This window comes from Balaenoptera borealis, assembly GCF_965194805.1.
Source record: "Balaenoptera borealis genome assembly, chromosome: 15".
Lineage (NCBI taxonomy): Eukaryota > Metazoa > Chordata > Mammalia > Artiodactyla > Balaenopteridae > Balaenoptera > Balaenoptera borealis.
This window is the reverse complement of record NC_138871.1, coordinates 69,089,188-69,103,931: the sequence shown is the minus strand read 5'-3', so window position 1 is coordinate 69,103,931 and position 14,744 is coordinate 69,089,188. Positions and strand designations below refer to the sequence as shown.

Sequence of the window (14,744 nt, the reverse complement as noted above, 5' to 3'; positions counted from 1 at the left end):
CGCCACCCAGTGGCTTTCAGAGGGACACAAGGACTAGCACCTGCCGTCCTCGCTCCTAATTCAGTACTGACTTCGTTTCCCTTTCTACCCAACCTGCCTCTGAATTTTAGATAGGTAACTTTGATTGACACTTTCTACCAAATGTTACAGGAGTGGGAAAGGACACTCCGCAGAGTCTAGTGGTGCGGGTAGAGCTGGGGGCGGATCTGCCCCCTCATCTCTCCATCTCAGCTGCCCCAGGACATAAAGCCCTGTTGCCAGCATCTCAGTTAACCCTAGTCCCCGCACTCCTGGGACTAACCTACTCCCCGTCCCCACCCCGTACAGCCTCTCTGGATCCTGGGGGAGCCCCCAAAGGAGTTCCCCTGAGGACCGCCGTCCCCCGGGCCGCCTCTCAGAGGCTGCTGAGGGTGCCCAGGCCGATGCCTCCCGTCCAGAGCACCCCCACCACCCCGGAGGCCTGCGGAGCCAAGGACAAAGGCCTGCACCCACCCAGGAGCCATCAGGGGCCCCAGGAGCTGAGACCCAGTGCCCAGGAGGTAAGGTGGTTGGACTGCTCTGAGTCTTGCTTCCCTGCCCTTCTGTTTTTCTTTCTATCCTTTACCAACCCCTGTTCCCAAGCCCTGAGCTTCTCTGGAGGCGTCTTCTCTGGCTTGGGGGTTGCCCCAGAGGTACCGAGCCCAGTCCTCCTGCGCAGAGGCTGTGTGACCACCTGTCTTACACTTGGTCGTTCCCAAGCCATCTCTGATCTAAATGTTCCAGAATTCCTCATGCTTCTGACCCTCCCCATTTTCGGCAAGGAACTGTGGCAGAGGGGAAAGAACGCTGGGCTGGGACTCTGGAGATTTGGGTTCTGGTTTTCACTCTGCCCCTCACTGGTTGTGTGACCTTGGGCAAGTCACTCCCCTCTCTGGGCCCCAGTTTGCACTAAAAAGAGGGAATTGGACCAGATGTTTCTGAGGATCCCTTTCAGCCCTGACGTTCTAGGATTTTCTGAAATGAGAACAGAAAAACAAATAATAATAATAACAAAAGGGGTTGGAGTAGGAATGAGGGGATTCCCTTCTTGCCTAAAATGGTAAGGAAACAATGAACCTGGGGGTCCCAGGGTTGTGTGGCTGGAAAGAGAAACAGAGGATACTTGCCAGCACTTCTGCCCAGGTGGCTGCTGATAGAAGGGACCGCTCTGTGTGAGGTGCCTGCGAGGTGAGCATCCAGAGTGGAATGTTTCATGGACCAGACCCCTCCTCCACCTTCACTCCCAGGTGCAGGTCTCCCAGCAGTACCTGCACTGCAGTGACGAGAAGACACACAAGTCCCAGGGGGGCATTGTGATCCCGCCCATCCCAAAGGACAGGGTGCCCACCGGGACCTCCTCCTGCACGCCTGGCTCCCTTCCCAGCCTCTTGCCTCCGGGCCAGGACGTCCTCATGGGCCTGAGGCCTGCCACCACACGGTAAGCAGCGCTAAGTCAAAAGTACCTTGCAGTCCTCTCTCCTCTACCCCCCAAGATCCGCTTGGGCTCCCTATGGCTAAGCCTCCACGCCAGGGCAGAACTCTGGGGGCCAGGCGTGTGAGGGGCAAGGTCCTCCACTGAGAGCCTCAGACCTGGCGTGGTCACAGCTCTGACCCTTGACTCCAGCAGGAGGGGTGTATGGGCTTAATTAACAATGTCTCGGCCTCTGTCTTCTACCAGTGTCCTGATGTGTGTGGTTGCTGCAGTGATGAATAAAATACAAATTATTTTAAAGCTCTATTGAATTCATGGTAGCTCTTTGTGATGACGTATTGATATTTTCTTAATTAATGGACACTAAAAATACAAGTATTATCGTGTCTGTGTATATGGGGGGGAGTCCACAAAACTTTTGGACTTAAAAAGGGGTCTTCATACCCCCAAAAGGCTGGGAATCAGCGGGTAGAGGATCTCTGTGTTGTAATGAATCTGGCTTTATGGCTTGTAAGTGGGACAGAGGGTCCTCTCCACATGGCCAAAGACATCCCTGTGGTCAGGCCAGATGGCTGGAGTGACTGTGTGTGTGTGTGTGAGAGAGAGAGAGAGAGAGAGAGAGAGCGTGTGCTTTATTTGGGGTCGGCTGTACCTATTTCTTTCAAGCTTCTCCTCTCCCTCTGTCTCCCACGCTGTCTTCCCTTCTGACTGTAGGCGTGTCCACATCTTTCCCACCCCTGGTGGAGTGTGGGAACCCATTGTGGACCCGCTCCTGGGTTTGAGCTCTCTGCCTGATTTCGCCGTCGACCTCCCTCCTCCCCATCGACACTGCCTCCTCCTTTCCTGCTCAGACACCCTCCTCTCCCTCCCCTCTGAGAGTTCTTGGTGGCTCTCATGACTCTCTGGCCCCAGATAAGTGACCCTCCCTCCCATCCCACTGCTCTTGACTTTTTTGCACCGTCTGAGCTGTTGATGCCCTTGGACTCTTCTTCCTCACCTTCCTGACTTTAAACCTGCTTCTCGACCTTCCAGGCAGCCTCCTGTGCACCTTCTTTCATCATTTCTTAAATTTGTTCCAGAGCCCTTTGCCCCCCACCTCCTTGTTCTCCCCTGGGATCTTATCTGTACAGTGGCTTCCAAGATCATGGGGGATGGGTGACTTCCGCGTCCCCTGCTCTTACCCTGAGGTCTCCCCGGAGTCACGCTCTGTGCTTCCAGCCTCCTGTTGAGCATCCTCAGGGTCCTCATGGCTGATGCAGATCCAGTGTCAGAGGCAGGGAGGGAGGATGTGCCACCGTCACGGCATCACGGACAGAGCACCTCATGTTTCCCCAAACTGCCTCCCTCCTACAACCTCCCGATTTCCACCAAGGTGCAGGTGTTCCCTTTGATCTTCCAATTTCAGCATCATCTTTGACTTTTGCTCCTACTTTCTCCTGTTCCCAACAGATTGCCACATCCCATTAGGTCTTTCTTGAACAGTAAGAGAAAATACAAAAGCTACCACCCCCGTCTTGCCCCTGCCTTTCCTCTCAGCTTGTACTTACTGGCTCCCTTTTGACCTCCCCCCATAGCTCCCACCCGGCCTCCTTGCAGCCCTGGGCTCTCCATCCTAATCTCGTGTTTTCATCCACCCCCTGAATACACCTCTTCCACGCATCTCACCTTTATGGACTTCCTGGTGCCAGCAGCTTAAAGATGAGTCTCCCTGGCCAGACATTCAGCCTGTCCCAGCCCACCGCTCCACACTTCCTCCTGTGCTGCTCTACAGGCTCCTACCCACCCTCCCCAACGCCTGTGCCGAGCCCTGGGTGGCACCTCTCTGCAGCCCCAACATGAGCCTTTCCCCCTTGGCCCGCCGATCAGTTCCTACGTTTTTCAAGCCCCAGCTCCACATCTTTCCCCGCTCTCAGGTCTTCCCTGGCCTCCGCAGGGGAGCGGGGAAGGGAAGTGCCTTCTCAGCACCGTCCACAAGCATCCAGCCTGTGCTCTGCCTGACTGCCTCCCGCCCGCTGATTTGCTCAACGTTTATTTCAACCTCATTTCTTTCTTTCTTTCTTTATTTTTGGCTGTGTTGGGTCTTCGTTTCTGTGCGAGGGCTTTCTCCAGTTGTGGCAAGCGGGGGCCACTCTTCATCGCGGTGCGTGGGCCTCTCACTATCGCGGCCTCTCTTGTTGCAGAGCACAGGCTCCAGACGCGCAGGCTCAGTAGTTGTGGCGCACGGGCTTAGTTGCTCCGCGGCATGTGGGATCTTCCCAGACCAGGGCTCGAACCCGTGTCCCCTGCATTGGTAGGCAGATTCTCAACCACTGCGCCACCAGGGAAGCCCTAAACCTCATTTCTATTCTTTAACTTGGAGCACTACAAGGCAGGGGCCATATCTGGAAATCTCTGTGGCTCCCACGGTGTCAAGCTTGGTACCTGCCGTGGATTAGTCACACAATAAGTATCTGCCCATTTGCTGTCTGGTTGCGACATGGCTTTCTCCCCATTGCCTCTGTGAGGCTAACAGATGGCTGGGGGGGGGCCTCCATTTCCATTTCATCCATCCTTCCATCCAGCCACGCATCCGTGCATCCACTTACTCCCTTAAAAGCTATTGAGCGCCACTCTGTGTCAGGCATTGTGCCAGGTGCTGTGAAAGCAAAGCCAAACAGGACAGTCTCTGTGTTCCAGGAGCTCACGAGAGGTAGTTACTAGTAAACCGTTGACTCGAAGTCCAGTGAGGTAAGTGCTAAGATAGAAGGCTGCCCCTCGTTCTGGGGAGCGCAGGGGAAAATGATCTCCATCAGGCTGGAGGAGGCGAGGCCTGAGCTGAGTTTTGAAGGCTGAGGGAGAGTTTGTGAGCTGGAGAAAAGGGAGAGTCAGGAAGGAGGAGTGACTGAGGCATTCAGGGAGCTGCCAGGAGTTTTCCAGCAGCATCTGCATCTGTGTGTGACAGGTGGGTGAGGTAAGCAGGGCTGAAGGGCCCGTGTGCTACACTGAGGAGGATGAGCTTTATCCTGAAGCAGTGAGGTGCCACCGCAGGCTTTGTGGTATGGAAGTGACATCAGATCTGATTTAGGAAGACCACTCTGGCAACCGCAGAGTGGCATGGGCTGTACCTGCTGATTCGGGGGCTGCTGCAGGGATCTGAGGGAGGAGACATGGGCACCTGAGCAGGACGGAGGCCGTGGTCCCAGGTGGTTAGCGTGCAGAGGGGCTCGACAGGTGAAGGAGTGGGGCGTGCCTGGTGACTGGCTTGCTGTGGGACCACGGGCACGGGGAGCCGAGGACCACGCCAGAGCTACTGGCTTCAACAGCTGGACAGCTGGTGGCACCTTCACGGGGACAGGGAATTGGGAGGAGAGGCAGGTTTGGGGTGGTGGCGTGGCCACTCGTGGATGGGCTCAGCTTGTGTTGCCCAGGGACACTGGCGGATGCTTAAACGTCCGGCCTGGCACAGGGAGGGGCTCTTGCTGCAGGTAGAGCTTTGCTGTTCCCCCTCTTCTCGTGGGGCCTGGTGGGTCTACCTCAGCCGGTGGTGGGGTTTCCGTGGATTCGGAAGACGGGGGAGGAGCTGGAACGCCGTGTGGAGAAAGGCAGAGGCTCTGGTGGGTGTGGGCAGCCTTGGCCTCTGTCCTTTCTGCTGATGGGTCTCTAGAGAAGGGAAGGCGAGAGGTTTCCCAAGGTCCATGGCTTGAAGGAGGCAAAGCCACGTGCTCTGAGGCCACATCCTCTGCTCAGAGGGGGAGGAAAAGCAGCCTCCAGCTTGAGGCCAAAGGGGCAAAGCTGTGGGCCAGGAGCAGGATGCGGCCAGGCCTGTGGGAAGGAAGCAGCCCCAGGGTTTCGGTGCCCCGTGCCCACCTCAGGCAGCCAGGGGCAACCACAGGGGTTTCCCAGCTCCACCTCTGCCCCCCAAACCTGTTAGTGCTCCTGGGCAGTGGTGGGTTCCAATGGCGAAGACGCAGTGGATGAGCTCCCTAGGCTGGATGCCCTGGGGTGTTTGCCTACTGGCTCCAAAACACACAGCCCCTCCGTGTAGGTCTAGATCCAAGAGGCTGTGCGTGTTACAGGGAGCAACTCTGAGTCTTGGCTGGTCCAGGCCCACCCTGAAGCTCTGCCCCTCCTGTAGACCTCGGGTCCCCTGACCTCCACAGACCCCTCGGATAGGGGCCCCTGGATCTGGGCAGGCACGGAAATGGGCTCTCCTACTGCCCGTCCTCTAGCCACCCCGGCCTGGGTCATTCCGCTGAGTGAATCCTCTGAGGCCAGAGCACAGGATGTTGTGTTCCAGTACTTTCGTTGTGGCCTGTGACCCTGTCGGCCCCCCAGGGGGTTCTGCTGTCTATGCATTTCCCCGTGAGAGGAGAAAAATCCATGTTGGATGATGTATAGCTGGTCTTCACGGGAATGTAAGCCCCATGAAGGCAGGGATTGCCATCTGTCTTAGTGATGCTGTATTCCCGCTAAAACCAGTGCCGGGAATGCCCCATCTTCCTTTCCTGTGCTTAGTTTGGGATTGAACCTCTGTTACAAAACAGTGGTGATTTCCCATCAGCAGCAAAGGGGGTCAATCCCTCTAGACCCTGAGGGGCAAGGGTGGGGGGATCACCGAGCTCTCATGGAGTGGGGGCAGTTTGGAGGACTTGAACTCAGTCTGCTCTGAGCTGGAAGGAGATTTATCCTCATCTGCTCCAGCCGCTCTCCTGCGGACAGAGCAGGGCACGGGGCTCCCTTTTGGACTGGGCAGTTTCATGTAGAGGCTGGCTTCCTGGGGAGTGGATGGGCCGTGCCTCTGGAAAATAGGGCTCAGAGCTGTGTCCGGACACTGAGGCTGGCCTGGCCTGGCCTGCCGGTCGGCCTGCCCTCAAGTTTGCGGAAGGGACTGCATCTCCTGCGGCTTTGAAGCCCTGGCCAGGAGCCTCTTTACAGGGCCACCCATGGCTCCCTCGGCTGTGTTCCCCCCTCGGCCCTTGCCCACTCCTGGAGCTAGCCTGGGTTCCTCACAGCAGGAGCTCTTGCTTGCCATCTCTCATGGGTGCTTTTTTCTCCCCCATTCTTTTAAGATTGGTTCGGGAGAGTGGGCCTCGGGAGAAGACCGCCAGATCTCTGGGTATGTACTCGCCATGCACACCCCCATGTGTTTTTTGACTCTCTGGTTCCTGGGCTGGATCATGGGATCAGAATTAGGGCCAGAGGAGACCTGGGTGCTGTCAGACTCAAGTCCCTCATTTCACAGACGGGGAAGCAGAAGTCACCCTGGTGCCACGGACGGTGGCCCCTGCTCCGTGCCGCCCTCCACCAGCGCAAGTCGCTTCATGAACACCCAGCTGAGAGAGACGGCGCTGTCCCCATTTGACAGAGGAAGGGGTTGAACTGAAGCTGGACCTTCTCCCTGGCCTCAGGGCACAGAAAGCAGCCTTGATACATTTGCACGCAGGTCTTCACGGCTCCAATTTGGCGCTTCTGACCCATCGTGTGTCTGCTGCCCCTGTGCGGTTCTAAGTGAATAGAGGATTCCTCACCAGACAGAGTGAGAAGTTAAACCACATCCCACAACGCCTTAGTCAGCCCATCCTGAGAGGTTTCAGCATCAGGGGAATAGAGTGAACCCGGGCTGGCAGTGAGGCAGGTGGCCGAGGCCCAGGGAGGCTCTCCAGCCTGATGACCTAGTTTGTGGAGAGGATGGAAAGTTGGGGGAGGGGACCTGGGCGGAGCACCCTGAGCCTGGGCCGCAGGCGTCGGGGGGCTAGAGGCAGCTGCTGTGCTGACCGGCAGGAGGGGGTGGACTCTTGTCTAGCTTCCCAGCAGGTTACTCTGTAATCAGCTCAGCAGGTGGGTCAGCTGGCCAGCGGGAGGCTGCTGCCCAAGAGGCCCCAGGGTTAAGATGCTCAGCTGGGCCCGAGAGGCAGGCCTGGCACAGAAACCTCTGTGGCGGCTGCATCCCCCCCTCTCCCCGGCTGGGCTGCTGCGGGGTAGCTGGGGCAGTCTGGTGTGGCGCACACTGGCACCCAGTGTCCCTTAAGAGTTACCCTGAGAGCACCGGAATGGGGCTTTGGGCCAGGGGACACGAGCCTGTAGCTACTCCCTTGTCTGCCTCACCAGCTTGCTGCTTGAGAACCAGGTCCCCAGGGGGCAGGGGCCAGGCTGCTTGGACAAGGCTTTCTAGGGTGTCTCTTGGAGGCATAGGTGAGAAGGGGCTACAAAGTGGCAAAGTCCTTAAGGGGCCCTCTGACCCTCCAGCTGTCGGCTGGGAACAACATTGCCCAATTTGGGGACCACGTCTGGCACGTAGTAGGGGCTCACATGGTATTGTCTGAAGCTGAGGGCTTCCCCCAATCTTGTGGCTTTTCCACAGTCCCTGCCCTGGTCAGCTGGCACCTGGACACCTGGACCCTCGGTCCTACTTTACTTCTGGGCAGATGGAGGCTTCGCCCCTCCTCCCCCTCAGCCCTGGATCCTTCTCCCAGGAGGGATCTTTGGAAGAAGGTGTGGGCTGGGCAGAGATCTGGGGTGACCCGGGAGCCCTGCCAGATCCCCAGACTCAACACACCCTTTCTGGGACTTCCCTGGTGGTCCAGTGGTTAAGAATCCACCTTCCAATGCAGGGGACAGGGGCTTGATCCCTGGTCAGGGAACTAAGATGCCACATGTCGTGGGGCAACTAAGCCCACGTGCCACAACTACTGAGCCCATGTTCTTTGGAGCCCAGATGCCAGAACTAGAGAGCCCTCGCGTCGCAACTACTGAGCCTGCGCACCACAACTAGAGAGAAGCCCACGTGCCACAAGGAGGATCCCGCGTGCCGCAACTAAGACCAGATGTGGCCAAATAAATAAATAAATATTAAAAAAAAAAGAAAAGAAAAAAAAAACATACCCTTTTCAGCCTCAGGCAGCCCCAGATGGTGACCCCCATTCCAGAGGACCCCTGATTTGCAAGTTCACTCAAGGACAGTGAACTCCAAACTTTGTGAGCATGAGAACCTGGTTTACATTTCTTTCATTAAAAGAAAACGAATGGGGCTTCCCTGGTGGCGCAGTGGTTGAGAATCCGCCTGCCTATGCAGGGGACACAGGTTCGGGCCCTGGTCCGGGAAGATCCCACATGCCGTGGAGCAGCTAAGCCCGTGCACCACAAGTACTGAGGCTGTGCTCTAGAGCCCGTGAGCCACAACTACTGAGCCTGCGTGTCTGGAGCCTGTGCTCCACGATGGGAGAGGCCGCGACAGTGAGAGGCCCGCGCACCGCGATGAAGAGTGGCCTCCACTCGCCACAACTGGAGAAAGCCCTTGCACAGAAACAAAGACCCAACACAGCCAAAAATAAATAAATAAATAAATAAATTAAAAAAAAAGAAAAGAAAACAAATGAACCTACCCGCACACTGCCTCTATTACCAGAAATGTGCTCTTTGAAGCCATTAATTGGGAAAATATAGAATGACAAAGAGATACTATGGATTTGATGTCGTTTGGAAATGAATTTGTATTTTATCAATCGTAAGAACGCCTGAAGGTCACTGGGTCTCAGCTTTCCTGTCTGTAAAATGAGAGCCCTGGGCTGGCATTAGTTCTCTGGGCCCTTCATGCTTTGTCATGGTCTCAGATAGGAGCATGGTGGTATTTAACAGTCAGTGGGCTCATTTTATTTTTCCTCTTTCTGAAGTACACACCTCCCAGTTAAAACAGACTTATATTCTCAGGAAATATCTTAAAACTCTTAGATAACCGATCTGCCCCTATTTCCTGCCCAGCCTCCTCCCTCCTCCCTCCCCGCATCCCCCCACCCCCAGTCTTAGAATAAGGTGTGCAATACTAGTTGAATGAATGGATAGAGGGATGAAAGGAGGAGGGTGTTGGTCCTCGGGCAGCCTGTTCTATACGTGCCAGTGCCGCCCTGTAGAGTAGATTTAACCTGTGTCTTTCTCCAGCAAGGAAGCGTTGGGCAGAAGAACCGAGGGTGAGGGGCTTAGGCAGGAAAATGTCACACCATCCACAGGGTCATAGAGCCTCAGCCCCAAAGGGATGGCTGCTGCTCCTGGGTGCTGGGCGTCCTCAGCTCCATTCTTGTTCTCTACTCCTCAGAGCCAAAACCTTTGGTCCTGCCCGTCAGAGACAGGTCTGCTGCCCCTGAGAAGCCTGCCCTGCCTTCATCTAAGTCTGCTCCTACTCTGACAGCCTTCTCCTTCAGCCATGCCAAAGAAACCCAACCCTTGCTAAAAGAAGAGGACGAGAAGGAGAGTAGCACCAAGGTACCTGGAAAGCGAGGGGAAGAGGAAGCTGGGGTCAGAGTGGACCACTGGCTGAACACACACATGTTTCTGAAATATGTAAGTGTGGGACCAGCTTGAGGAAAGCAAGGAAGAGCCCCGAGGCAGCTGCCCCTAGTACTTGAGGCCAGAACCTGTAGATGGGTTTGAGGTGAAGGCTGGAGAAAAGAAGAGAAAGAAGAGAGGAGAAGAAGGATGGAGGTGAGGGAGACTAGGTGAAGGGAAGAGTTCAGTGGGGAGATGAGGGGTGGGGATGAGGGAAGAAGGGAGGGCAGAAGGAGGTCACACATGGTTCAGATGCAAGTAGGATATGGGGGAGAGTGCAGAGGGGCTTAGGTGAACCAAGCCTAGTAATTTGAACCAACACCCAAGATAGCAACCCAGAGGCAGCTGACTCAGAGGCAGATCAGCCAAAGGCCTGTGCTTGACAGGCTGACAAATACCTTGGACTTCTAAGGTGACCTTGATCCAGATGATTCATCCAGATTCCTGTCTGGATGAATTTAGTGAAACGTGGAGAGTCACTGTTATGGTCTTTTTTTGAAACAGAGGTATAAGAGTGCAATAAACACATCTTGAAAGCCTGCTATATGCATATACTATGGGATCCAGTGAAGCTGATAAAGTCCAGGCACCACATCCTCCCACTCCAGCGAGGGCGACGGACCATGAGACAAAGGAAGAACAATTCAGGGCCATGAAATGATCTCATCCTCCACCCCACCTTAGCCACTCACTCCCATGGTCATACTGTAGACCTTGGCACTGCAAACAACTTCACCACCGTCACTTCTCAAATTCAAGCACCCCATTCACACACCACCTTCTCCTACTGTTCTAGCTCAATCCATCTAATATTCCAGCTCCAGCACTTGTCCTTCTCCTGCATCAGCAATGTTCTTCTTGAAGTTGGATCATTCCCACCAGCATCCTAGCTCTCTGTTTCCTCTCTCGTCTTAAAACCAAACCAAACCAAAGAAAACTATTGCCTTGTCTCTCTACTCCTCCTCTCCTGAGTGCAGGCCAGTTGGGCTTAGTCCCCGCCAGCCCCGCTGAAACTGCCCCCGTTGAGGCATCAATGAGACCACCTTCCCATGTGCAGCACATCTCAGTGCTCTTCCAGCTTGACCCATCGCCAGCTTTTGTGGCTCATCCTTCTTGAATTCCCCACTGAGGGACGGAGGTGAGGGATGGCTTCTTTCTTGCTTCTCTGACTACATCAAAGTTAGCTCCTTCCTGGTCCTTCTTTGCTGCTGCCTTCTCATCTTCCTGACCTCTACGTGCTGGAGCCCCCAGGGCTCAGACCTCTAGCATCTTATCTATTTATACTGACCCCTGTGACTTGATCCAGCCCATGGCATTAGGTACCACCTCTATGCTGAGGACTCCCAAATCTCCCTCTCCAGCCCAGACTTTCCCCAGTCTCCAGTAGCTGTTACATTATATGACTATGTTTATATAGAACTGATACTCAACGTCTCTGTTTAGGTCTCTAATTATATCTCAAACTTACCTTGTCCAAGACTTAACTGTTGAACTCTTACCCCCGCAAAACCTCCTTTTCCCAGTGTCCCCTCTCCACGAATGGCAGTAAAAGGCAACTCCAGCCTTCCAGCTGCTCCGGCCCCAAATCTTGGGCCCATCCCTGCCTTCTGTCTTTCTCTCTCATCCCACACCTCATATATCAGCCAAAGCTGTGGGCTCTACTTTTGAAACATGCCCAGAATCTAGCCATTCTACCATCTTTATTCCTGCTATCCTAGTCCAAGTCCCACCTCATGGGAACCCTTTGTTCTATTTGTGCAACTCCTTGTGAGTCTTAAATTATTTCAAAATAAAAAGTTATTAAAAACAACACTTAGAGAATACCCCCCCATCCGGCCAAAAAAAGAAAAAGAAAAAAAAACATCAGATCACGTCACTCTTCTGCTCAGAACCTCCAGTGGCTTGCTGTGTCCTCCAGAGGAAAAGCCCAAGTCCCCACCGTGGACCACAGGGCCCGGTGCACTGTGGCTCCTGCCCCATCCCTGCCACCTGCGACCTGTGTCCTGCCTCTCCTCTGACTCAGGGCGCTCCTGCCTGTGTCCTCCTCAGGACTCCCAGCCACGCCCACTTCAGCCTCAGGGCCTGTTCCTCACTTCCTTTCTGTCTCTGCTTCAATTTCACCGCCTCTGGGAGTCCCTCTGGGTCTCCCTACCCGAAACAGAGGCCCCGTCACCCTGTGTCCCTTACTTGCCTTCCGGTGCATGTTGCCTGATATTAGAGGCTGTCTGTTTGCTGTCATCTCCCCACTCCACGTGGCTCATGGGGAGCAAGGCCTTTGACCTTTTGTTCATTCTCGGAACAGCAATCAGCACACAGGAGCCACTCACATTCCTGATGATGGAATGAATGAAGAAGGTATAGAAAGCACAGTTGGGTCCCCAAGGTGATGGAGTTTGCCTTGATCTTGTACCGGATCCAGGTCACCATTGCCAGGTCTGCCCAGGAGAAGATGCGGCTGAAGCAGACGAAGGAGATGGAGTTGGTCCGGAGAGTGAAGGAGCCGGAGAGGGAGAGGGAGCTCGCTTCCCAGAGCCTGGGCTCCCGGAGGACCTTGATGAAGGAAGGTACTGGGTGCTTGGGAAGGCTCCCGCAGGCTGGGGAGACTTCTTGGCCAACACCTGGGTCAAAAGAGAGGCTGTCCACGCCTCCCACCCTCTCCGTCCTGAGACGGTACAGAGAGCCACATCTGCTGTCTTGTAGCTCACTGATGGGCCCATTTCCAAAGGGGGACTCTGGGGCCGGGGGACAGGCGGGACCAGCTCTGTCCTCGGACTTTCTCTGCCTCCACAGGCCTCCTTACCCTCGGGGGCAGTGGGACCCTCTCTGTGCCCACTGGGCTGAGCGGCCCCTGCAGAAACAACATCGGCGTCATCCCGAAGAAGCGGGCCAACCGGGCCTCACTGTCCAGCATCCCGGTCAGCAAGCAGGAGCTCAGCTTTGCCCGCCATGCTTCAGGTGGGACCTAGACCAATTGGTTGGGGGGGCACGTGTCCCCCTCGCTATGCTGTCTTGGGGTGCTTTGGGGTGTGGCGAGGGTGACTTCTGCTGCTCTGCTTCTGCCAGTTGCCCGTGTCAGAGGAGGGGGCAGCCTGGGGTGATCACCTTGCCAGAGAGAGGAACAGTGTCTGGAAGTCAAAAGTATCTGTGGGCCAGGCTGGGGGCCCAGGGTGTTGTAACGGGAATTGTGGGTGGCTGGACAGGTGTGCCCAGCCTGCGTGACATGTCCTAGAGGACTCACCAGTGCACCAGGACCACAGATGCCGGGAAGCAGCCCCCATGGAAGTAGCTGGCAACACCAGGAAGAGGAAAAAAGTCTTCTGGGAAGACCCTGGGTTCTTGCTTGTCGCCTCATAAAATGTCAGGGCTGGACAGGGCTGGTGGCAGACTGGGATCTGAGGACCTGAAGGTTCTATGGGACACTCAGGAAGGTGCCAAGGGACAAGGGGAGGCCCTGTCCCCATTCTACCAGAGGAGTGTCTAGTTTGCCTCCCCTTTTTGAATACTGGGGCTCCACGTGGGATTTCATTTGAAAAGATTTTGCTAGTGAAGGACATTTGAAAACAACCAACCTGGTTCAGAGTTTCTTTAAATGTGGACATTGTTTGTAGAATAGAGCATCATTTTGGTGCTAAAAATAATATTGACTGACCTCCCTTTTCTGCTCTCTTTCTATCCTTTTGATTCCATCAAGTAAAAGTCTTAATCTGGTGCTAGTTTTTAGCACCTCTCTAAGACTTGTGAATTTCCTTTTTAAACAAAGAGATCCTTCTCCCAGCTTGAGACATCAGAAGCTGACTGTCCTTTTATAGCTGGCGTTTATAATGTTCTTTTACTGTACATATTTATCGTATACCATGACAAATAATCATTTACCAATTATGGTAGTGACATAAATTTCCCTTTAAAATAAACTTATTTAGGATTTGAAAAGTGGGTTGATTTGAAGAAAAGTACCATGTAAATAAAGTACAAGTAATTTAGAGATATAGCAAAAAAATCATGAAATTGGTAACTGAATGGTTGATACTTGGGAAATAGTGAGCTATCTAACCTAAGCCACTCATTTTATAGACAACAGAGACTCAAGGTCACCCAAGGTCTCTCAAGGTGATGGTGGCCCATAGGGGCTAAGACTTTGGCTAATGAATCTTGATCCAATGGCAACGCTGAGAGGAGAATCCAGGAATGAGTTCTTTTTTTTTTCTTGGTTTTAAATAAAGGACTGCCCCAATTCAGATTTACCCAGGACCTCCTAGAGAGGCCATAGTGAAAGTCATGTAAAGATGAACCTCTGAAGAAAACTAGGCAAGAAGTGAGAGCTCTGGATTCCAGTTCAGGCTCTGTTGATGGAGGAACTGAGGCACTGTGGGCATCCCCAGCCTCTGTGGACCTCTGGTGCCTCAGCTCTGTGATTTGAGCATTGGACCAGATGGAAGCCTCCAAACGTCCTTCCTGTTCTAGAATCTTATGATTCTGGCATCTGTCCCCAAGGAAGGAGAGCCTAGAAAACGTGATCTGATTTTTAAACAACATCCCTGCTTATTGTCAGTCCCTGCAAGTGTGGCCACATCTTGACCACTCAAGTATCAGCTAATTGTCTCATAGGTGCCTTCACTGTCCCCTGCTTCCTCCCGCCGGCTGCCTTTGGGCCACTTCCCTGTCTTGGGTGGCTTCACAAAAGGATGGAGAGTCGGAGGGAAGGAGGAGGAGGAGAAGCCGTAACACAGGCTCCTGGGTGGGGATGAGGTTAGAGCAGGGGAGTCATTCCTTGACAGACTTGCTGGCCTCACCTCGAGCCACAGACAGGGCAGGATTGTGGGTGGGTCACCAGCGTGGTGGGCTCGGTCACATGACATCAAGAGCCTATCACAGGCCAGTTTGTTTATAAGAATCAGATTGGCGATGGTAGGGATAGAAACTGTCAACCAGGGGTAGGAGTTAGGTGGTGTCTGTGGCTCCCCTGGGAGTGCAGCCCAGGCCCTGGCTTCTCACCCTC

At 54.4% G+C, this 14,744-nt stretch overlaps 1 protein-coding gene across 4 annotated transcripts in view; it reads left to right on the top strand.

The window, feature by feature from the left end:
• TOGARAM2 (TOG array regulator of axonemal microtubules 2) overlaps window positions 1-14,744 on the top strand; it is a 56,921-nt gene that overhangs the window by 13,618 nt on the left and 28,559 nt on the right. For 3 of the 4 annotated variants that reach the window (XM_082356704.1, XM_082356703.1, XM_082356705.1), the window contains exons 5-10: window positions 328-539; window positions 1,266-1,456; window positions 6,499-6,545; window positions 9,519-9,685; window positions 12,168-12,312; window positions 12,539-12,703. In XM_082356704.1, the coding sequence (XP_082212830.1) occupies window positions 328-539; window positions 1,266-1,456; window positions 6,499-6,545; window positions 9,519-9,685; window positions 12,168-12,312; window positions 12,539-12,703 (927 nt within the window). The remainder of the gene's footprint in view (window positions 1-327; window positions 540-1,265; window positions 1,457-6,498; window positions 6,546-9,518; window positions 9,686-12,167; window positions 12,313-12,538; window positions 12,704-14,744) is intronic. The other variant, XM_082356702.1, reaches the window with a different exon arrangement.